The sequence below is a fragment of the Amblyomma mixtum genome, chromosome 1 (genome assembly GCF_055824585.1).
Source record: "Amblyomma mixtum isolate Tamu chromosome 1, ASM5582458v1, whole genome shotgun sequence".
Lineage (NCBI taxonomy): Eukaryota > Metazoa > Arthropoda > Arachnida > Ixodida > Ixodidae > Amblyomma > Amblyomma mixtum.
Window position 1 is genome coordinate 133,522,699 of NC_143012.1, and position 23,698 is coordinate 133,546,396.

General features: G+C 48.1%; 1 protein-coding gene across 1 annotated transcript in view; it reads left to right on the top strand.

The window, feature by feature from the left end:
• Positions 1-3,908: 3,908 nt before the first annotated feature.
• The window catches only part of LOC149367644 (uncharacterized), a 52,316-nt gene continuing 32,526 nt past the window's right edge, over positions 3,909-23,698 (top strand). The window contains exon 1 of the mRNA XM_089575226.1: positions 3,909-4,824. Coding sequence (XP_089431352.1) covers positions 3,922-4,824 — 903 coding nt within the window. The 5' untranslated portion in view covers positions 3,909-3,921. The remainder of the gene's footprint in view (positions 4,825-23,698) is intronic.

Consider the following 23,698-nt stretch of genomic DNA (forward strand, 5'->3'; position numbering starts at 1 on the left):
TTGCGACCTGGAGCTGCTCGAAACATGACGAGAAAAACAGCGGTTGGAACTGTTTTTTCCAAATCACCGGGAATGAACTAAAAATAAACAAAGAAACATATATTCGTCTCCCTCTAAAACACAGTGCGCGTTTAAACCACAGAGCCGCAATAAGGCCGTACAGAGCCCATCTATCTGCTTTTCAAAACTCTTTTTTCCCCTCATGTATTAATATGTGGAATGGTCTTGAGGAATGCATTGTCACAGCTCAAAATGTCAGTTTTAGAACCTTTTGGAATTATATTAAGGGCAACAGGGGAATTGACAACTGATCATGCTGCTTTATGTTAAGTGATTCGCGTGTACTTTTTAGTGCTATAGTTCTAGTGCTATAGTTCACTTTTGTTTGTTTGTTTTTTCATAAAAAAGTTAGTACAGTAGGAGGTCCCAAAGTGAAAACTGTCTGGGGGACCTCCCATCAGGAGTACATAAGGAAAGTACATAAGTTTGGCAGAGGAGCTGGAATAAAAGTATACAATCAAGTTAAAACCTATTAGTGTAATTTGCGGCAATGAATAAGTTTGTTGGTGCTTTTTTTTCTCTTTTTCTGTCGCTGCTGGTCCTGTATTCGTGTTTTGATTATGTTTTTTGTGTTTTGTCGGTGCCAGAGGTTTTTTTTTCTCGAAAATTAAAAAGAAAAACCTCTCCTGTTATGGCTCTCAAGTGAGGGCTACAGTATTCTCAAATAAATAAATAAATATTGGTACCACGGTAGCTGCGCGACAATCGCTAGGAATCTATGACAATGACGATACTGGATAAATGCTCTGAGGTGTTTTTAAGAATCTTGTTAAAGCCCAGTTGTCCTATATGACGGGGTCAGCAAGCTCGGCGACCTTTTCCGAGGACGACTAGTTGGCGGCAAGAGAAGCGCTGAAGGAAAAAAGTCATGCAATAAGACATGGTCGCCCAGGAGTTCCTTTAGGGGCCGCAGTAGTTGTGCAGGCTTGCGGTTCCCCGAGCTCTTGCAGTAAGCGATGCTGTGATGCCAGAATTCGCGTTACCAGTTACGCAATTAACTTGTAAAAGGGGGCTGACAGTGGTGGTGCTATTACAAGGTTATGGGCTACAACGACGATATGCAGTGGGAGGGACGCGGCCGCGTGCTAAAGCTTCATCGTCTGCAAGGATATTTCAGCAGTGCAAAATAGGCTACTCCCTTGAGCGACCCATAGTTGGGGATTTGCCAGCCAGTGGAGGGCGTAGCACAGAGAAGGCAGTCATGTCGTGAGAGGGTCCCTTAGAAGGTTTGGCTAGTCGGTTACCGAATCCAGGCATAGTAACTAGCGCAAAAGACAAGAGCCTAACGTGTGTCCTGTCGTTTCTCGTCTGTTTGTGTCTTGTTAGCCTGTTACTATACTTCGGGTAATAGGACGCCGACATGAGAAAGGCGGTGACAGTAGCTGTACGGCTCTTGCGACGGGTAGCATTCTTTTGCCTTCGGCTGGCAGGGTTAGACTAGAGCGTGGTACTGGCGCAAGACACTAGTTAGACACAGCTGCACTGCGTTGTTCTCAGTGGAATATAGGGCAAGTGCTGGTGCTGCAAGTCTGAAAAAGACCAATGGAGGCAGTGCATGTGGGGTCTTGATCCCCAAATAGGGTCATTATTTGAAGTAGGAGCGATGTCCATAAGCGGCATATCCATAAGGAGCCGATGAAGGCCCTAGTTTTAGAGCCCACATCTACCACACACGGGAAGTCCACATCGCACCCACAACTTCCTCTACCTTACAGCCCAGACTGGGGTGCCTTGGTATCTTTTGGGTGGAAACGTTGTGTATTGCTTTTGCTCTCCTCCTTTTGTCTCTGTCTTCTTGAGTGCTCTCGTGGGATATGCGTTTTTGTCAGGCTAGTATGTCAACTGCGTTAATTAGGCGCATTTATTTTTATGTATAAGTACTGCCTTGGTTAGTTACTATGTGCTGCACATGCAAATTGTGGGTAACCACTTTATGCCTTGTAAATGGGAGCTCGATCCTCGTCAAGTGATTTGTTTTTGATCATTGTTAGAGCCCCTGCTGCCTGGGAAGGAAACCATACCCTTCATTTTTTCAAACTAATGTCCCAGGAAGTGTATCGACAGATTTATTTTATATACATTGGCCTCAAGTGCTGCAGTTCAGTCACCCTTCTTCGCAGGAAAGCCTGCTCCCTCGCTTCAAGAAGTGGTCCTGCTACTGGGCAGCGCCAGCCAAGCAGGTCCGATTCCTGTCTCGGCGAAGCTGTCTGCACCGACGAGCTGTCAGCAGGACGGAATGCATCTGCTTGCCTCTGTCCCTACCAGAAACGGGGACGAGACTGCAGCGAAGGTTCGTTACTTCACGTCCCCAATGATCAGTGGCTGAGGGAGACCCCTAAGGAAAGGTATACTTGCAAAGAGCTAGTTTCGCGTTTTTTTTTATGCAATGTAAAGAGGTCGTCAGCCGTTGCTGACACAATTACTTAATGAAAAAAATGCGTTCTAGTCATTTGCCCGCAACGAACTACTTTCAACGTTGCACCAAGTGTTGGTCAAACGTATATAGTGCAGCCCGAAAAGGGCTCGGCGTCAGTTAAGTAGATAGTACAGTCTTCCACAGACATGTCTAGAGCGCTCGAACGGTGCACCACGTTTACGAATCGTTTGCGAGTTGCATGCACTTTGCGTGCATGTACGTTCCCATGGAACATATTTAATTCCCTCTATATTTAAAAGCTGCACCAAGCCCATCGGGCAGTGGAAGTTGTCATAAATGCAGAACAGATCTCGCGATTCGAGTGTTCTAGACAAGTGTGTGGACGGCCCGAAAACCCAAAAGTAAACATTTATTCCAAAGCCAGGCAGCAAAGATGGGAAAGGAACGCTGGGCGGTTCGGTGTATTTTAGTAATATAGAGAACAGGTGGCGCTTACCGCACTTCAGAAATTTGCTGTCATCTTCCCTTCCTCCATCACAGCACTAGTTTTTTACTCACCCTGATAGCTATTTTTCGAAGTATTCCTAACAGGAAGACCGAATGACTTGCGAAACAAACTTTATTATGTCCTGAAATAGTTTTATAGTAATTTGTACTAGGTGCTGCTTTAGGGACGGTAGCCCGAAACAAATAAAGGAGTTTTTCCAAGTCTCAAAAGGTGCCGACATAAATTTTGTTCATGAACTTTGCAGTGTCAGATCGTGGTTCGTGGATGTCCAGCAGCCGGTATTAATTCTTTTAGGCTGGTACTAGATGACCACGCACAAATACGATGATCAAACGCGGCACTTCCCACTGTTTATTCGAATAAGGTGCTCATACATTTATAACACTGAGACAGGCCCACAGTAAGGCGTTTTTGCGCTTAGGTTTGGTCGAAACTACCACCTTATCCTATCTTCCCAGAAAATAAAAGTCAACCACGTATAAGTTCGTCGATTCATCGCTTACGCACTGGTGCGTGTTTCTTTAGTACTATGATTCTAAGAAAACCCTCGCCTCTTGGTTATTGCTTCTGCCTTGCATCCTCGCTTTCTCAAATCGTGGTTCGTACTCACACGTGGCAACCGGCTCCACCAAATTTGCGCATTCAACTTTATTATATTACCAAATTCTTTCAGTGCTCCCGACGGGGGTATGTAAGTCATCAATCAAATTTCAGTTTATCAATTTATTGTTTTGTAGTGTAGCAGCCGTGCTCGCTCACTGTGGTGAACTGTAGTAGTGAAAGAAGACGACGATCCTGAGGTGTGACGCTCGCTCGCAGCCCGAACGCTAGGCCTGCACCTTTGCTGAACGTTACAAAGCGACCTAGGTTCTGCTCAGCCACAACCCCATCCTACATTTGGTGGAGGCTGCTGTAAGTTCCCCCTCTCGTCCTCATCCTGGAGCTCTGTAGTCGCACCTTACCTTCGCCGCCAGTTATGCCTGAAGTCACCAGCCAGACAGCCCCCATCCCGTCGCCTACCATCCTGTGTTCTGGCGGGCTCCGGCAGCGAGATCCCAGCGTCTTCAGCGGTGCCGACGACCACGATGTTGACGACTGGTTGGCGACTTACGAGCGCGTCAGCGCACACAACAAGTGGGACGATGCCACCAAGCTTGGTAACGTACTATTCTATCTCAGCGACGTTGCCAACTTGTGGTTCCGCAACCACGAGGCCGACTTGCCTACCTGGTCGTCCTTTAAGACCAGCTTCTCGGAGGTATTCGGCCGCCCAGCTGTGCGCAAACTGCGCGCCGAACAACGCCTCCGCGCTCGCGCTCAGCACTCCACTGAATCCTTCACCAGTTACATAGAAGATGTTCTAGACCTGTGCAAGCGCATCAATCCATCCATGCCGGAGGCCGAGAAAATTAGCAACATCCTGAAGGGCATCTCCGACGACGCGTTCCAAATGTTGCTCGCCAGGAATCCGCAAACGGTGGTGGATGTCATTCAGCTTTGTCAGAGCTATGACGTCCTCAGGAAGCAGAGGAATTCTACTCGCCGTTCCGGAGTCCTCGACGAGTCCCTTCCTGCGCCGGCGGTCTGCAGTCTGGTCTCTGACTCGGCCTCCCTGCTTCCCCAGATCAAGGCCTTCATACGGGAAGAAGTGGCCCGCCAACTGTCCCTACTGCCTGTGTCTGGCGACCCTGCGTCACCCATAGATCCCACCCTTCGACGCACCATCCAAGAGCAGGTCGCCGACGCTTTGCCCTCTAGCCCTCGGCCTCCGCCTGTGGCTGCCCCCCTCACCTACGCTGAGGTTGCCGCCAGGCCCCGACGCCCCGAAGTCTACGTTAACCACCCATCTGTCGCACCGCTACCACCTCCGCCGGCACCTGTCCGTCGTCGCCTGCCGCCTCGCCGTGCCGTCATGAACCCATGGCGTACCTACGACAACCGCCCCATATGTTACTCCTGTGGCTTGCCGGCCCACGTCGCCCGGCTTTGTCGCCAACACCCGCCGAGTTTCCGGGACGAGGCAAGCCCATTCCACTACGACCCTGCGCCTCCCTCGCAACCAGTTCCCTCCGGCACCCCTGCGGACTCCTTCCACCTTGACCGCTCTTCATATTCTTCACGCCGGTCGCCTTCTCCCCGTCGCCGATCTATCTCTCCCATGCGCCGGCGATCACCCTCTCGTCCGGAGGAAAACTAACAGCCGCAGTTCCGGAGGCAAGAACTGCGATTCCATCGAACTGCCCAAGTCCTCCGTCTTCACCTGCGAATGTTATCGAAGTATTTGTTGATGGCGTCGCCGTTCTCGCCCTTGTAGACACGGGCGCTGCTGTATCCGTTATTAGCGCAGCTCTTTGCCGTAGACTCCGTAAAGTGACGACGCCTGTTTCGAACTTTTGCCTCCGCACTGCAAGCTCGCACCGCATTCACCCTCTAGCATTATGTACAGCTCGCCTTGTTATCCGGGATGTTGTGTATATCGCCGAGTTTTTCGTGCTGTCCTCCTGTTCTCATGACGTCATTCTGGGCTGCGACTTTCTAACCCTTCATCATGCGATCATCGACTGTGCCCGTGCCAGCATTGAACTGTCTCCGCTCTGCGCTACTCTGCCGTCCGACACCTCTCTCCGCCTCGGCAAAATGCTGGTCGCTGCAGATACTGACATCCCTGCCTTCTCTACTGCCCTGGTTCCCCTCACTTGCGCCTGCGATCCTGATTCAACTGTTCTCTTTACTCCGACCGATGCCGCTGCCCGTCGCCACTGTTTCCTCCTTCCGTTCGCTCTTCTGACTGTCTGCGATGGCCACAGCGCAATCTATGTCATGAACCCTTTTTCTTGTCCATCAACGCTTCTCCGCGGCGAATGCCTGGGCCATGTAGAATCAGTCGATCACGCTCTTCCATACTCCGTCTCTGACGAACCTGCCCCTCTCCAGATAGATGCCATTGGTTCGCCTCCTGCTACGCCAAACCAAGACACCGTTTCTGTTTTTTCCCGATCTATCGATGCCAGCCTTTCGCCGCACCAACGTGATCAGCTCGTCGCATTACTTCAACGTTTCCGTACGTCCTTCGACTTCCCGCACAGCTCTCTTGGCCGCACATCCGTCGTCACACACAGCATTGACACCGGAACGCATGCCCCTTTGCGCCAACGTCCTTATCGCGTGTCGGCCCCTGAACGCACCGTCATTACCAAGGAAGTGGACGACATGCTTCAGCGCGGCGTAATCCAGCCTTCTCACAGCCCCTGGGCCTCTCCCGTTGTTCTCGTGCGGAAGAAGGACGGATCCATCCGCTTTTGCGTTGATTACCGTCGCCTCAACATGATTACGCGCAAGGATGTGTATCCACTTCCCCGTATTGACGATGCCCTCGACTGCCTGCAAGGCGCAGAATTCTTTTCCTCGTTGGACCTCCGCTCCGGCTATTGGCAGGTGCCCATGGCTGCTGCTGATCGGCCAAAGACGGCCTTTGTTACGCCCGACGGCCTCTACGAATTCAATGTCATGCCGTTCGGCTTGTGCAATGCGCCGGCCACATTCGAGCGCATGATGGACACAGTTCTCAGCGGACTCAAGTGGCACACGTGTCTGTGCTATCTGGACGATATCGTCGTCTTTTCTCGAGACTTTTCGGCCCACCTGGCCCGCCTCGAGTGTGTCCTGCAATGTTTGACCGACGCCGGCTTGCAACTGAATTTAAAGAAGTGCTGCTTCGCAGCCCGGCGGCTTACCATCTTGGGCCATGTCGTCTCCAAAGAAGGCGTCCTTCCCGATCCTGCAAAACTGCGCGCAGTCGCCGAGTTTCCCCGACCCACCTCCCTGAAAGAGCTGCGTAGCTTCATCGGGCTGTGCTCTTATTTTCGCCGCTTCGTACGCAATTTCGCTTCCATCCTGTCACCCCTGACTGATCTGCTTGCCGGCGACACCAGCCTCTCGTCTTGGACACCAGACTGTGACGCGCCGTTCACAACGCTTCGGCGCCTGCTTGTGTCCCCGCCGATCCTCCGCCATTTCGACCCCAGCCTGCACACTGAAATTCACACTGACGCCAGCGGCGTGGGCCTCGGTGCCGTGCTGGCTCAGCGCAAGCCCGGCTGCGCCGAACATGTTGTTGCGTATGCCAGCCGCACTTTGACAAAGGCCGAGCGCAATTATTCCGTGACAGAGAAGGAGTGCTTGGCAATAATTTGGGCTATTGGAAAGTTCCGCCCTTATCTATATGGTCGCCCGTTCTCTGTCGTTACCGACCACCATGCCCTCTGCTGGCTGTCGTCCCTCAAAGACCCTTCAGGCCGTCTTGCTCGTTGGGCGTTGCGCTTACAAGAATACGACATTGAAGTCATCTATCGATCTGGCCGTAAGCATTCTGATGCCGACGCACTATCGCGGTCCCCGCTACCTTGTGACTTAGACTCCACATCTTTCGCCACCGCTGATGCGTCCTCCCTTGATATTGCCGACATGCCGTTTGAACAACAACGGGACCCCTGGATCGCTTCCCTCCTCGCTCTCCTGTCTACACCATCTCAGCGACCTGCGACCCGCACTCTCCGTCGTCAAGCCCGCCACTTCGCAATACGGGATGGCCTCCTTTACCGCCGCAACTACCTTCCCGACGGTCGCAAATGGCTCCTTGTCATTCCTCGCCACCTGCGTTCCGACATCTGCGCCTCTTTTCACGCCGACCCCCAGTGCGCTCACGCCGGTGTGGTGAAGACCTACACGCGCCTTCGACTCCGCTTCTACTGGCGGGGAATGTACCGTTTCATTCGACAGTACGTTCGCTCCTGCCCGGAATGCCAACGCCACAAAACCCCTTCTCGCCGTTCCATTGCTCCGATGCAGCCCTTGCCTTGCCCAATGCGCCCATTCGACTGCGTTGGCATCGATCTCTACGGGCCCCTTCCCATAACTCCGGCTGGACGCCGCTGGGTCATAGTGGCAGTCGATCACCTTACCCGCTACGTCGAAACGTCATCTTTGCCATCCGCGTCTGCGCCCGACGTTGCGTCTTTCATCCTGCATCATCTCGTTCTACGCCATGGTTCTCCTAAGGAGCTTCTGAGTGACCGCGGCCGTGTCTTCCTCTCAGACACCGTCGAAGCCCTACTTCGCCAATGCCGCATTGTTCACCGCTCTACTACGGCCTACCGCCCTCAAACGAACGGCGTTACTGAACGTTTCAATCGCGCATTGACCGACAGGATCGCCAAGTATGTTGCCTCGGACCACTCAAACTGGGACCGCATTCTCCCATTTGTGACATATGCGTACAACACTGCCACACAGAGCACAACTGGCTTCTCTCCGTTCTTTCTTCTTTACGGCCGCGAGCCTTCCTGTACCATGGATACCGTGCTTCCGTATCGCCCTGATATCTCCGAGTCTCTTACCCTTTCTCAAGCAGCGACCTATGCTGAAGAATGCCGCCAGCTTGCCCGCTCTTTTACAACGCAAGATCAGAATCGCCAGAAGCACCTTCGCGCCCCTACCAGTCCGCTTCCGTCCTATACCCCAGACTCGCTCGTGTGGCTTTGGGTTCCCTCCACCAGTCCCGGTCTCTCCACAAAACTCATTTCAAAGTACCACGGCCCGTACCGTGTCGTCTGCCAGACCTCTCCAGTCAACTACATCATTGAACCGCTTTCGCCGCCGCAAGATGCGCGCCGTCGTGGCCGTGAAACAGTGCACGTTGACCGTCTCAAGCCGTACTACGATCCGCCTACCATCTGTGCGCCCTAAGTCGGCAGGATGCCTCCTTTTTCGCCGGGTGTAATTGTAGTGTCGCAGCCGTGCTCGCTCACTGTGGTGAACTGTAGTAGTGAAAGAAGACGACGATCCTGAGGTGTGACGCTCGCTCGCAGCCCGAACGCTAGGCCTGCACCTTTGCTGAACGTTGCAAAGCGACCTAGGTTCTGCTCAGCCACAACCCCATCCTACAGTTTATTCGAAGGTACTCTCATACACAAAGCTGAGCGGGGCCATATAGCCGAAGGCTAGTTTCGGATCCAGTCTCATAAGTATGGACAGTGGGGCAGATGAGTGCACGCACAAAAAGACACAAGAAAAAAAATTATGAAACATCTTATGCAGTCAATAAAAAAAATGTAACAAAAATCTTGTTTACAGCACAGCCAATATTGCATAAATAACAGTATTTTGCAGAGAGAGCAGTTTTAGCAATTGAAATGAGTCATAGTAATGCACTTTAACGACCAACAACAATAACAACAAAATACAGTATATGATATTTAATTTCATTTACTCAACGCGCTGGAGTACATGCGGGGGCGAGAGAAAAATGCATTGTGGCAGCTTTCCAATCTCGCATCCCCTAATGCATGCGCTACGGGAAAGCATGAGGAAACAGCAGAATTGGTGGACATGAATGTCAGAGAAAAGATCATTTTATATTCAGAGACATCGCACGACTCTACAAATACAAGAATAATATACAAAATTTACAGAGCCGAAAAGTCACTGGGCCCTTCACTTAGATGTTACAAAATATTTTAAAAAATTACAAAACACTAATATATAGGGGGTGTACAACCAAATATATGTATATTAGAATATATATGAGATAATAAAAACCAAGTGTAAACACGTTAAAGTTTCTGAGATACTCATGCATCCTATCATTAGTACGAAATTTGTTTTAGAATCTTGGAATTATGCTACCCAGCATTTGCATTCCGTATTTTGTCCTTGATGAACCAACCTCCTAGTGGACCTTGTACCCTGTATGATATGGCTGATATTTTTTGCCTTTCTTAGCCACCTGTAACCAGAAATTATTTTGCTTTTTATCTTTTATCTGGACACAGAAATCGTAAGCGTGTTCCATGTTTTCCGCGATCAGTTGATTAAACAGACTATCGACTGAATATTGGGTGAGGGGGGTTGAGTTTGAGAGAATTCTCACGATCTTACTTTGTACACGGCCAATTTTTGCAGCCTTAATGCATGTACTGTTGCCCCACACGAGAAAACAGTATGACATAGTAGACCAAAAAAGTGTGATAAAGGGAAGTGTTATGTTAAGCGGAAGTGCATCCCGGTGGCGATAAAGCAAACCTTTTTAAGTGAAACAGGCCTGAATACCCGTCTGGTACCGCCTGTGCACTACCTACACGGTTCACATAGTTTACACGGTTTACTTGGTTTACGGTCTGGCATGCGTGAGAGTGCACATTTGTGTTTTCATGCAACCCCTACTCCAGTTTGTGTTAATGACATGCGTCGGTGTGTATGTGTTCAAGACATGAATTTCACGTGCGTATAGTTACTGCGAGGCAAGTACCAGCCAGTGTGTGTGTGTGGACATCACCCGTGAAACTCAATGTATCACGCCATTATCAACCTTCATTCGTACTTTCCCTTTTGCTCCGCTTCCCTTTCTCCAGTGTGCAGCAGCTGGCCAGGGCCATGTTACCACCGGCCGACCTCTCCACCTTTTCCTCTCATTAAAATTCCTTTCTCTCGCTCTCTATCGCCCGAGCTAATTTGTTTGTTGCGGAGTCCAACTAAATCCCACAGCATATGTTCCGAGAATACAATTCCTCCTGTTTTGAAATTATTTACAGTATCTGTGGATTTTCAGTTTAGAGAGAGGGATTAGCCTTGTTTTAAATGCTTGCCTTTTGACCGAAAAACGGTAGCTTTTGTTTTCTTGGTAGTAATAGTGAATTCGCTCCTAAATGACTAGTCAGCTAGCTTAGATAAAACCTCATTCGCAAGGCGAAAGAGAGCTTCACCGTCACAATCCGCAATAAACAAGCTGGTATCATCAGCATAGGATATGTAACTTACGGAGTGATCAATTTCTGTTATATCATTTATGAAAATGTTGCTGAGAAAAGGCCGCAAAATGCCACCTTGGGGAACACCAAACGATGTTGCTGCAGTCACTCAATACCAATTATTGAAATATACGTATTGTTTACGGTTGTCACAGCAAGACTTGATCATAATCAGAGTGAGGCCCCCTGGACAACATAATTCCAACATTTTAAGGAGTATGTTCAGGTTTAAAGATCCTGAAATCAACAAATATTTCTAGACAAAGTTCATCATCATCATCATCATCGGCCTGACTACACCCACTGCAGGGCAAAGGCCTCTCCCATGTCTCTCCAATTAACCCTGTCCTTTGTCAGTTGCCGCCACTGTATCCCCGCAAACTTCTTAATCTCATCCGCCCACCTAACTTTCTGCCGTCCCCTGCTACGCTTGCTTTCTCTTGGAATCCACTCCGTTACCCTTGAGGACCAGCGGTTAATGCCTTCGCATTAATGCCTTCGCATTAATGCCTTCGCATTAATGCCTTCGCATTAATGCCTTCGCATTAAATGCCCTGCCCAAGGCCATTTCTTCCTCTTGATTTCAACTAAGATGTCATTAGTTATTTTGACAAAGTTATTTTGTTCAAAGTTCGTGTAGAATAAATTATTTTTCATTTAGCAGAGCAAGATAGGTGGGTCGTTTTTTTTTGAAATCTAAATTGGGAATCATGTATTAAACTATGCTTATTTGTAAATGACACAAATCGGGCAAGAAGAGCACCCTCTGAAACCTTTCAGAAAGATAGGCAGCATTTAAATGGGCCTGTAATTGTCTAGGTTCTTCTTCTGTCCCTTCTTATCAAGTAGGCTGACTTTAGAAATCTGCAACTCACGAGGAAAGATGCCGGCATTGAAACAAAGATTAAGAGGAGGAGGAGGTAGAAGAGGAAAGGCAGGGAGGTTAACCAGAAGGATAGTCGGTTTGCTACCCTACACGGGGGGAAAGGGGTGAGGAGATAAAAAAAAATGAAAGAGAGAAGAGAGTAGCAGAAAACTGAAGTCACTATGAAAAGTCAGTGCTCGTTGAAGTCACAGCCTATGGTGCAGGCCAGAAGTTCGCAAGAAGTAGAGCAGTGCCTTGGAGGCCTTCACCGCCGACGATCGCCGCGGCCACTGGCCGAGAATCTTCACTTCCGTCAGTGGGCGTCGATCCAGGCGCGCCAGCGCACGGCTGAGAGACTGCCTTTGGGCGCTGTAGGCAGGGCAGCCACAAAGAATGTGGGTTATAGTCTCGTCATGCCCGCAGATGGCACATGCAAGGCTATCAGCCATACCGATTAAGATTGAGTAATCGTTGGTGAAAGCAACACCAAGCCAGAGGCGACACAGCAAAGTTTCTTCACGTCGTTGCAGGCCTGATGGAAGCCGGAGCTTCAGCTCTGGGTCCAAAGATTTTAAACGCGAATTGTAAAATTGGCTGTAACTCCACGCGGCAAGCGTGATGTCCCACGCAAGTGCGCGAAGCCTGCCCGCTGCGAAAGGGGGATCGACACAAAATAGCCATCGTGGCGAGCCGTTCGCGCGACCTCATCCGCGCGGTGATCACCTGCTATGCCGCTGTGTCTCAGTAGCCATCGGTAGATAATGTCCTGTCCTTTATTGATGGCATAGTGATGTAGTTGTCGAATTTCTGCGGCCGGTTGTTTATGGGCTCCACGGCGAAGATCAGCTTGTAAGCCTTGGAGGCCAGCTTTGGAATCGGTGAAAATAGAGCACCGCTGAGGGCGCTGCTGATTGATGTGTTCAATGGCGGCACAAAAAGCGACGAGTTCTGCACCTGTTAAAGGACAGGCCATGGTGTTTGCTGCATATTTCATTAGGCGAACTTGAATACCGATGAAATCACAAATAGTACTGTTTTGTTTTTAATTTCGTAATTACTGCTTCAATCTCTGATTCCACGACATGCTTTAGAAAAACCGATTGCAGGCACCCTTGCACCGCATAGTCTGTAGTGCCATCAACGATCACTGAAAAAGGCATATTAACTAAGTAATCATTGAAAGTATTTGCCAGTTGTCGTGAAGTTGTGAACCTGCTGGTTCTAAACAGCGTGTTTTTCCTTTTCCATGTTGTTGGTGTGCCCGAAGCTGTCATAAAGTCGCTATTGAAGTGATCTCTCCTTGCAGGTTTAATTTCCTTGCTAAGACGATTACGGTATTGTTCAAATTCCATTTGTTGCTCAGGATCACGGCGGTTAAGGAATTTAGCGTACATAGAATACTTCGCTTTAATTTTCATTGCAAAACCTTTATTAATCCACGGTCTTCGAACTTTTCAGGACTGTTTTATTGTTTTGAAGGAAAAAGATTTTAATTTAGGGCTCAATATTTAGTAAGAAACCTGTCGAATGCCATACTACCATAATCGGTGCTAAGCCCATAATATCCCGAAATGAGGGATCAACACAGGACAGCGCAATAGAAAACAGCTTAGAATTCATCAGTCTTAGCTGGAAAAAGCGGAAGCAAATATTCCTAGATGCACATCCGCAGGGTTAGACGGAATTCGAATCAAGCTGATTATTGAACTTGGCCCCAGAAGAAAGTAAATGGTAATAAAAGCATTGGAGGCAGTCATACAGATAAGCAAATTCCACACAACTGGCAGCAGAGTAAAATGAATTCAATTTACAAAGAGGATGGAGATAGGATGCGCATAAAATCTTTCCGACCGATTGCGATAACAACTGTTGTGCAAAGGCTAGCAATACAGGAAGTGAAATCAAAAATGCAGTCATGAGTAGAAAGTAATGGGATAGTGTGAGGACTTCAGAATGGGTTGAGAAGAGGTAGGCGCTTAGATAATAGCCTGTCCATGCTTACCTAATGCACAGAAATAGCTAAGGCGGAAAAGAGACTTCTGTATCTAGCCTTCCTGGACATAATGGGTGCACCTGAACAGAGCACTCCTGGGGAACATATTAAAAAATGAAAGTATCAGTCATGAGTAGAATGGAAAGTTGGACGAGTTGGTATGCGTTCCCTTTGGGTACAAACACAGAGCGAAGGGACGGAAGACAAATATGAGGGAAACCACACGGACGAGCGCTTTCTTACAAATATTATTTATTCAGAAAAAACAGACAGTTATAATTAAGAAAAGTCACGTGACCTGATGTCGCCGGCGCGCGTGCCCAGAGTACAGCAGCCTAAGAACTACATCAATAATAATAATAAAGGCCTTACAACTCAACTTCAGAACACCATGACTAACCGAAAAAAACACGACACAGCCCGAAAAAAAAAAAGCACCAGAAAACATCACGTCTTGTCAAGAAATGAGGCCTCTTTATCTACCACCAATAAAGAAGCTTGACTGACGCATTCATCCCGTCTTTTTCGAATATGATATGCCTCAATGAGCTCCCTTGTCGTCTTATCTTTATGGCGAAATAAAATGCGTGTGTGCGCGGTTATAGATCTGCACACTTTCTTATTTCCCTTCCTGCAAGCTTTGCGGTGCTCTTTTAGACGTGAATAGCTTGAGTCCGAAAGTGACGAAGATGCTCCCAAGTCGAATAGTGATACATCGGCCGGTCTCTCCTATATAAATTTTTTACATGAAAGAGGAAGTTCATACACAACTGAACATGCGCACTCTACACATCTTGATGTATGTGAAACCAGAGAACGAAATGGGCTGATTCCTGGTATGTTGTCATGGCGTTTCCTTATCATGCAGGAAAGCCCCCCCCCCCCACTTGTGTGGCGCAGACGTCAAATCTGCCTGCCAACTTTTTTTTAGATTATGAGGCGTTCGATGCTCGATGCACGTACAGAATAACTGCAAAATATTTATCCGTTCTGTCCAATTTTGCACTCGGGAAATCTTTCCGCTCTGCACACACCAGTTTCTCGCAAGTTGCTGATTTCACGATTTTTGGAAACCCTGCTGCTTCTAAGCACACTGTCCGCTATGCAGTGATGGCATGAATTTCTGAGGCTTGAACGTAGGGTAGTCATTGCAATTCCAATCTTTATTAGTTTTGAGTGCCACGAGGCAAAACTTAACACTGGTTTTCGGGATCGGGGTGAATACATTCAGCAGATGTGCTCTTCCTTAAAAAACAACCTTAAACTTCTAAACTGCAGTGCAGTTAAGAAAGGTCACGTCAGTTCACGTGACTTTCTCAACTATAAATTTCTGATTTTTTCTGAATAAATAATAGTTGTGAGTCAGCGCTCGCCCATGTGGTTTCCTTCATGTTTGTCTTCCCTCCCTTGGCGCTGTTTTCCCCCCAAAATGAAAAAAATCCGTCATTATCTACGTCATTTTCAACAGGAAATATACCGAGATAATACAGTTGAAATTTCATGAGAAGCAACAAAAAGTGCGACAACTGTCGAGGAGAACAAAGAACTTAGGCAAGGATGTCCTCTATCGCCGCTGCTGTTCATGTGTTCATGCTTTATATGGTAATATGGAAGGAAGGCTACAAGGAGGTCTTCTAGGTTATAACCTGTCGTACAGCTTTAGCGGAAAGGTGCTTGTTGAACGGCTCCCGTGTTTAATGTATGCGGACGATATTCTACTGTTAGCAGGAACCCAGGAAGATTTTCAAACTCTGGTTAATTGTTGTAGAGGTGAAGGAGACGCTTTAGGTCTCAGGTTTAGCGCAACTAAGTTAGGTGTGGTTATTTTCAACAATACAACTGATCAGGTGCTCAGGTATCAGGTATACACGGAAAAGCATGAACAGCCTCCTAGGGAAAAGGGCGAAGAGATGCCGCGGTAATGAAACATAGAGCATTATGGGCATATTGCATATTGCAAATATGAAGTACTCAGAGGTATTTGGAAAGGAATAATGATGCCGGGTGCTTACCTTCGCGAATGCACTTTTATGCTTAAGTGCAAATGTTCAGTGGAGGTTAGAAGTAAATCAGAGAGATGTTGAAAGATTAGCACTAGGGGCTGTGGTGCCATCCTGACTTGTGCGCACACGGTCATGCGCAACCGTGATAAGTTCGAGCATGTTGAAAGCTTGTCACCCCATGCCGATGTTATTTATTTATTATTATTATTTATTTGATACTGCCAACTGCCTCTTGGCAGTCCAGGCAGGAGTGAGTAAGTACAGGAAAGACAAGTCAAAGTCGGCACTACAAATCAAGGTAAACAAGGAACAAAAGAACAGCACACGTCCTGACAGTCTGTGCCAAAACAGTGCACAAAAAAAGCACAGCGACTAGACAGCACCAGGAAAAAAGAGCATCACAAAAGAAGTGCGCTGGGAAAAAACAGCACGACGACAAAACATGACAGCGGAGCACGGTGCAGCTCTGCTGGAGGGGTAAACTATCAAAGCTATCACCGCAAACGGTAAATCAGAGGACTTAAGGCAGCGACTTTTGTGGTTAGGATTGCTCTGTTCGCTGGTTCATTAAGAAACAGCGCGGGCTCATTATTTGAGGAACAGCGCTGCTTAAACGGTGCGTATTACAGAGCTATTTGTTGTGTAGTGCTTGCTTGTTTGGCTTCAGTGATCTATATTCATTCTGTATTATACAAGAGGAATCTTGGCAACTGCGAGATAAAATATCCCGTGCATGCACTCAGCGTTCAAATGTCCCGAGTAGGTTATCTTCATTTATGAAAAGAAAGGAATAACGCCAGCCAACAGAGATATGTTAAAAGATGTAAATGTCGCTTCGTGAACAAGGTTTCCGCGCTGAAGCCGAAACGACTTTTACATCTTTTAACAACTCTCTTTTGATCGGCGTTATTCCTTTCTTTTCACATATGAATGTACTACCCGACCAGACAAGATTCCGTCAATCCTTAGAATTCATCGTAGATAATGTCGCCTTATTTGCTAGCAATGTTCGGTTTCTTCGGCTGGTTTTGACGTAATTACGTACCGCCGCACGCAGCCGCTCCCTCTTTCAACTGCTAGGCTGCATGCATGGCGTCTCGCTTGATTTCGCCCTATGACGAGTCATAGCCCTCGCCCGCTCTTCACCGTCCATAGCTAACACTCGAAGCGATAACAGCTTCCAAAGCAAAGCGAGAGAGGCTACCAGTTAGAACAGGGAGAGCGAGAGGCTGCAGCGATGGTTGAGTGTTCCAAGGCGTCGAAAAGGCTAACGCACCTCCAGTTCGGATCCAGATTGATGTATTATTTTGTTCGGCTTCGTACAGTTCAGTCGCCAGAGTTCTGAAATTCGGTAGCATCGAAATGGCACCTAATAGCTGAACGTTTAGTTCGGTCGCCAGAGTTCTGAAATTCAGAAGCATCGAAATGGCACCTGATTGCTGCAGCAAAGAAAATAAAAGACGAACCAAAATTGTGTAAAGAACAACAGATATCTAAGTTTAGTTTGGTTTGGTTTATTGGGGTTTAACGTCCCAAAGCAACTCAGGCTATGAGAGACGCCGTAGTGGAGGGCTCCGGAAATTCCGACCACCTGGGGTTCTTTAACGTGCACTGACATCACACAGTACACGAGCCTCTGGAATTTCTCCTTCATCGAAATTCAGCCGCTAGCCCGTGATCGAACCCACGTCTTTCGGGTCAGCAGCCGAGCGCCGTAACCACTGAGCCACCGCGGCGGGAATATCTAAGTTCAGTTTCATGCTACAGAATTCGGATGTTAAACCGAGCTTTCTTGTACTGAAACGATAGCCACGACACGAAATAAATCGATTCACTGTTTTGGTCACAAAACCAGAGCGGTTGCAGATAGCTAAAGTATGCTTCATTATTGAAGCTTACGGCTGCCTAAGATGAAAAATAAACATAGAATAGAAAAACTTAACTTGTTAGACTCGAGCTAGATAGAATGAAGTTGGAATCTTGCGTGCTGTTTTTTTCGCCCACATGATCGGCTCATATGAGCGCCGCGTTATGCGGTTTGCAACCATGGGGCCCCTATGGCAGCGCAGCGAAATTGCACTAATTAATGCAGCACTTATTTTATCCGACTTAGGGAGTGCAGCTGCTGTGGCCTCAGGATTTCATGACACTGGCCGTATATTCCTATTCCGAATGTACACTATTTTAAGATTCAACTCACACGTTTTTGCGCAAGCACTGAAGTTATTATCTTAAATATACATTTTTAATCAAACTACAATTAAGAGGTAAAAGACATCCTGTGAAACGAAATTCCATGCATTTATTCTACACCTCTGCTTCAGTAGACGCCAGCCTGTATTTCTTGTGTGGTAGGTGTGGGTTTGTTAGGTGTTCCTTGTGGTTCCGAGCTAAAGGGTCAAGGATTCTACGCGAGAAGCAAGTTTGGTCAAATGTTGCGAAAATTGATGTTTAGAAATAATTCTCTTAGCTGAAAAAATGAGCTTCAATGTAAAATTACGTTCAGCAAATGCACGCCGATGCATGAACTTTCAGATCAGCTGATCCCATTTCGCAAAGCAAAGCAACCGCCGGTCACCCTCGGACAAGCACTGCGCAGCGTCGTGGTCAAACAACAAACTGAAAATCTCGCCTTGGACAATCCTGCGATTGTTAAAAGTAAGAATCTGATGGTGGATATGTTCAATGAATGAAGGCCCTGTAGTTCGCTCCAGAAAAAAATTGCCGAAGATTCAATTGCCAAAGCGAGAGTTTTGAAGAATAGGAGATTTTGGTACACCCAGAGCTCTGCGTCAGGCATATTTGCAAGAATTCAACATCTTGATGGTCAACCCGAAAAACCGATGCTTCCAGAAAAACTTATTCAGCGTTATTCATTCCATTACCAGCATGAAAAACGTGGATATTTGAGAGTGGGAATATTACCCTACCCTGTTTCTTACTGGATCTGTGAAACGAGCATTCGCTACCTCCAAAGGTCGTTTATGGTCGTTTATGGTCGTGCGCGTTTATGGCTGTGATATTTCTGCCCTCCAGCAGCGCTGCTCCCTACTCCGATGTGCTGTTTTATCGTCGTGCTGTTTTCCCTGCGCTCTTCTGTCATCGTGCTGTTTTTACGCTGTGCTGTTTGTCCGGCGTGTGTTTTGACGCGTGCTGTTTGGTCGCTGTGTCGTCCTAAACCCTGCGATCCGGCCACCGCGCTGGCAATTCCTCCGTCGGGAACTTCAACCGGACAATGTCAGAGTGGCCAAAATGGGTCCAGGAGCTCGACGACTATCGACACGCCTCAGGTCTTAACTAAAGGCCAGAAAAAGCCCAAGTTAAGATCCTGCTGTACACCATGGGCACGCAAGCCAGGAAAATTTTTGGTCTCTCGGAAGAAGAATCCAAAAGCTACAAGGCTGTCTGCAAAAAGTTTTCTGCTCATTTGGTTGCAACACATAACATTGTGAACGAGAGCACCTGTTTCCCCTGCAGGCAACAGGAGCCGGAGAAGTGAGTCGACCAGTTCGTAACCGCTCTACATGTCCTGGCTGACAACTGTAATTTCGGCCCCCGGACTCGTCTGGTAAGGGACAGGTTCGTCGTCGTACTTGCAGATGCCGCACAGTCAGAGTCGCTACAAATCGATTCCAATCTCACTTTGGACACAGCGTTTGCAAAGGCTCGCCTCAAGGAGACGAGAGCACAGACCTTTCGGCTAGTTGGTGCCCAGCAGACACGTACAAGCGCAAAAAACACGGACAAAGAAATATTTGGACAACACGAGCTCTCGTGTTGTCCAAATCTTTCTTTGTACCTCTCTGTCTCATGGAGACGCTTCAGCGATGACAGCGAGAACTACGCCCCACCGAGGCGACGTACGAAGTCTGGGCTGTAGACCGGAAGACAACGCCGAGTGCCTTGACTTACCGCAACAGCGACGTTCGCCAACCTACGGGACGCCCGATGCAGTAGAGTCAAGAGAACTTGCAGCGATGCCGGTTTTGTGGGGGCTCGTGCCATCATAGGTTCAAGTGCCCTGCTCGTACGGTGCGGTGTCTAGAGCCAAAGGGCATTTCGCTGTGGTCTTCATGAACACTCCCCCCCCCCCCCCCCCCCCCAACGATGAGGCAGGCGTTTCCGCTCTACGGTCAGAGCCAGCAAGCTACGTTGTAAGAACGCTTAGTGGTTCAAAGGCTAGGTTTGTTCAGGTAGCGATAAACGGAGGGCCGATTTTTCCTAAAGCCGATTCCGGAGCGGAAGTCTCGGTCTTTCCGCTCGAATTCCACGGAGTGCCTTGGCGGTTACAGCCGTCACACGCATTATTGACGGCGGCCGGAGGTCAACGACTCTCCTTGAAGCGGACTTTTGAGGTAAAAATTGCCTGGAAGCAGCAAGTCATACAACAGACGCTGTATGTGGTACACTCTGTGCTTACTGCTTTCTCGGGCCTACCAGCCATTGAGGCCCTTGGTGTGGCGAAGTTTGTTGATGTCCTGTCGGATAAAGAATTTGAAACCATGCATCCCCAATTGTTCTCTGGTATTGGCACAATCTCCGGCTAATACACCAGTGGGCTGAAGGTGCGTGCTTTACCTTTCGCCATAAGCACACCTTGTCGTGTTCCAATTCTATTAAGAGAAGATGCATTAGAAACGAAGAAGAAAGGAGAATAAAGAAAATTAAAAAAAAGGGCTGGTTCGGACCTGGGTGGCCGAACACACGGGAAGTTACTTAAGAGGGCTTGACTTCCAGTTTGAAACTGATCACCGGCTCCTCATTACTCTTCTTGCAAAATCGCCACTCGACGTGTTACCGCCGAGAATTTAAAGCTTTCGCATGAGGATTATGACATTTTCCTTCATCACTGTCACTGCTGATGCCCTTTGTCGGGCACCTTGTAGAGAGACAGTACAGTGTGGGGCCTTCAAGTTTTGTACAAGGCTACGTCAGCGAACTTGGGTCACCAGCTCATCTATTTTAAACAAGGTGCAGCTGGGGCAACAAGGCGATGCTACCTGCTAGCCGCTCTTGTTGTACTACCGGAATGGTTGGCCGCGTTTCGCAAATATCAACAGTTGGTTGAAGCCTTTATGGTCGCACCAAACACACCTTATAGAATGTGACAGGTGCTGATGTATAATCACCGCCTAGTCATCCTTCAGGTGATGAGAGCTGAAGTCCTGGCAGCATTGCATGACAGCCATCAAGGGATCGTAAGATGTCGCGCTCGAGCTCGCGAACCTGTCTGGTGGCCGGAGATAAGTTCAGAGTTGGTTTTTGCGGTGCATAGCTGTTTCGTGTGCGCCATATTGAGAGTACGAAGGGCAGAACCAATGATGCCGTCGAATTCGCCTTCTTTTCTCTGGCAGAAACTAGCAGCTAACCTGTTTTATTTCAACCAGAGGCATTGAATTGCGGTTTTGGACTACTTTTCGCGCTTTCTGAAGGTTGATTGGTTACAGTTGTCCGATTCTGTTACTGTTATAATACAGCTGAAAAGGCATTGCACAGGGGAAATATTGGTGCCTGATAATGGCTGTCAGTTTACGTGCCAAGAATTCGAGGAATTTGCAAAAGCTTAAAGGTTTACAGATCTCGCGTCAAATCCTAGGTATCCCCCCCCCCCCCCCCCCCTACGGTGCAGCGGAGCGCACAGTTGAAACCATCAAAAGATTGCTAGAAAAGTTGGCAGATCCATACTTGGCGCTGTTGGCATAGAGGAACATTCGAGGTCAATTGGGTAAAATCCCTGCCGAACTACTCATGAACAGACGGCTGCACTCAACGTTACTGCTGCATCGCAGCCGGTTGAAACCTTCAAAACGGAGAAACCTAAATGTCTTTCTCCTGAAATACGAAGAAACCACAGAAAAGCAGCAGCGCAACTTCGACAGCCATCACGCAACTAGACAGCTTAAAAAATTGCAAGCCGTAAATCGGGTGTAGGTCAAACATGGTCGGGTCAGTGCTATTGCTTTAAGACGGGCTACTCGGCCGCGGTCCTACGTCGTCAGGACAGACGCGAGACTGGAACTGGAGAAGAACCGGCGTGCGTTGATCCTGTTGAAACTAGGAACTCTGCAAGTTGTAGAGCCCCCGGGAGTCAGCAGAGTTTCACGGCAAACTTCCGGGACGGAACATTCAGTGCCCACTCCATCAACTCCATCACCGTCCCCTCGTACTGCTGCTCTAGCTGCGCCAAATGATAGTAGAACGTCTGCGACTTATGTCTTCCGTTATGGCCGTGAAGTAAAGAAACCACAACGTTATGGCATCACTTAACCCGCGACAAAACCTGTTTCTACACGTGGTGGTGTACCTATTGAACACGGCAGACTAGCTGCTCTGTACTATCATGGCCTTTGCGGTGTATGGTTTCCATTGTTTTTCCTCTGTTGGTTTTCATCTGCTGTTTTTGATCCGTTTTTCGTAGTGTTTTTTTTGTTATCGCTTTTGTGGAAAAAAAGGCGGGGTGCATGTGGTGTCCTTCTGACTTGCGAGCACGAGGTCATGGGCAACCGTTTTAAAGCGGCGCACGTGGAAAGCTTGCCGCCGAATGCCAATATATAAGTAAGTAGGGAATAATGACGGGGGTTCTTTTGCCCCTCAGGAGGCTTGTCTGGGTCTGTTCCTGAGCCGCGCCGTTCCCTACACACGACAGGTGCCCACGGCAAAAGCTGGAAAGGCAGCACTGGGAGATATGGGCTAGGCATCGTCCGAAGCACTGTAAGCTCAGAGTAAAATACTACAGGAAGAATGCTTGAAGAAATTGGACGATAATAGGTAGCCAGTTAAGGTACTTAAAAAGTTATACACAAAGAGCGTTGACTCACAGTAGAGGAAAGAATTAGGAAGCTAACCAGTAACTATGCCGGACCCGAGGACGAAGAAGAAAGCGTTAAACGATAGGTAAAAACCGAGTCAGGTGAAAATTGGATTAATTGAGTAAAAAGAAGCGTATTGGAGAACTATACCAACACTGGAACAGGCACATCAGGAAGGAATCGTTCGATGATAATTCATAACACATGTGCTTAGGTCAGGGTGTCTTAGAACTCGCAGTTACAAAAATAAATTTAACGAAGATCATACATGTGCTATGTGTGGTAAATCTGTAGAGACAATTGAACACTGCATACTCAAATGTCATAGTATCTATATGGATGTCGATGCAGGCACAGTCACTCTTCCTGAGGCACTAGTGTTTAGAAAGAACAATGGTCATGTAAATAAATTTGCGGTGCAAGTTAGCAAAACGCGATTGAAAGATTGGTGGCTGAAAAGCATAGAGGTGACATAAAGCTAGAAGGGCAGGAAAACGTATTTTAAAAAATGGTGAATATTAATAATTAAAAACAAAGATAAACAAAAATAAAAAAATAAGGGAGGTTTGGTTTGGTTTATGGGGTTTAACGTCCCAAAGCGACTAAGGCTATGAGAGACGCCGTAGTGGAGGGCTCCGGAAATTTCGACCACCTGGGGTTCTTTAACGTGCACTGACTTCGCACAGTACACGGGCCTCTAGAATTTCTCCTCCAAAGAAATTCAACCGCCGCGGCAGGGATCGAACCCTCGTCTTTCGGGTCAGCAGCCGAGCACCATAACCACTGAGCCACCGCGGCGGCAAAAATAAGGGAGCATGGCAGCAAGGGAGCATGGCAGCAACTGCCACCAGTCTGTTTCAAAAGGGACACTCCATCCGCCCACCCATCCATTCATCTATCCGTCCATCCATCCGTACGTCCATCCGTACGTTCATCCTTACGTCCGTCTGTCCGCCTGGCTGAACCAACACGTTTGCCTTGAGGTAATCTCTTTATTGCGTAGCGCCACAGAGGGGCTGATGACGTAGTTTTCTTTGTTATTTAATATACTGAACGCTTCAATTTCTCGGCTCTTTCGAGCCTTAAACTTGCACATTCCACGTGTCTTTGCCAAAAACGCCTTGCATGCTGGGTTGTGTGAGCAACGGCGATTGTGGTCAGCTAGGTGACCTCCGCCGGTTAACGAATGAGCTGCCCGGCGATGCTCGAGCAGGCGTTTGTTAATGCGTTCGTCCGTCCGTCCGTCCGTCCCTCCGTCCGTCCCATCCATCCGTCCGT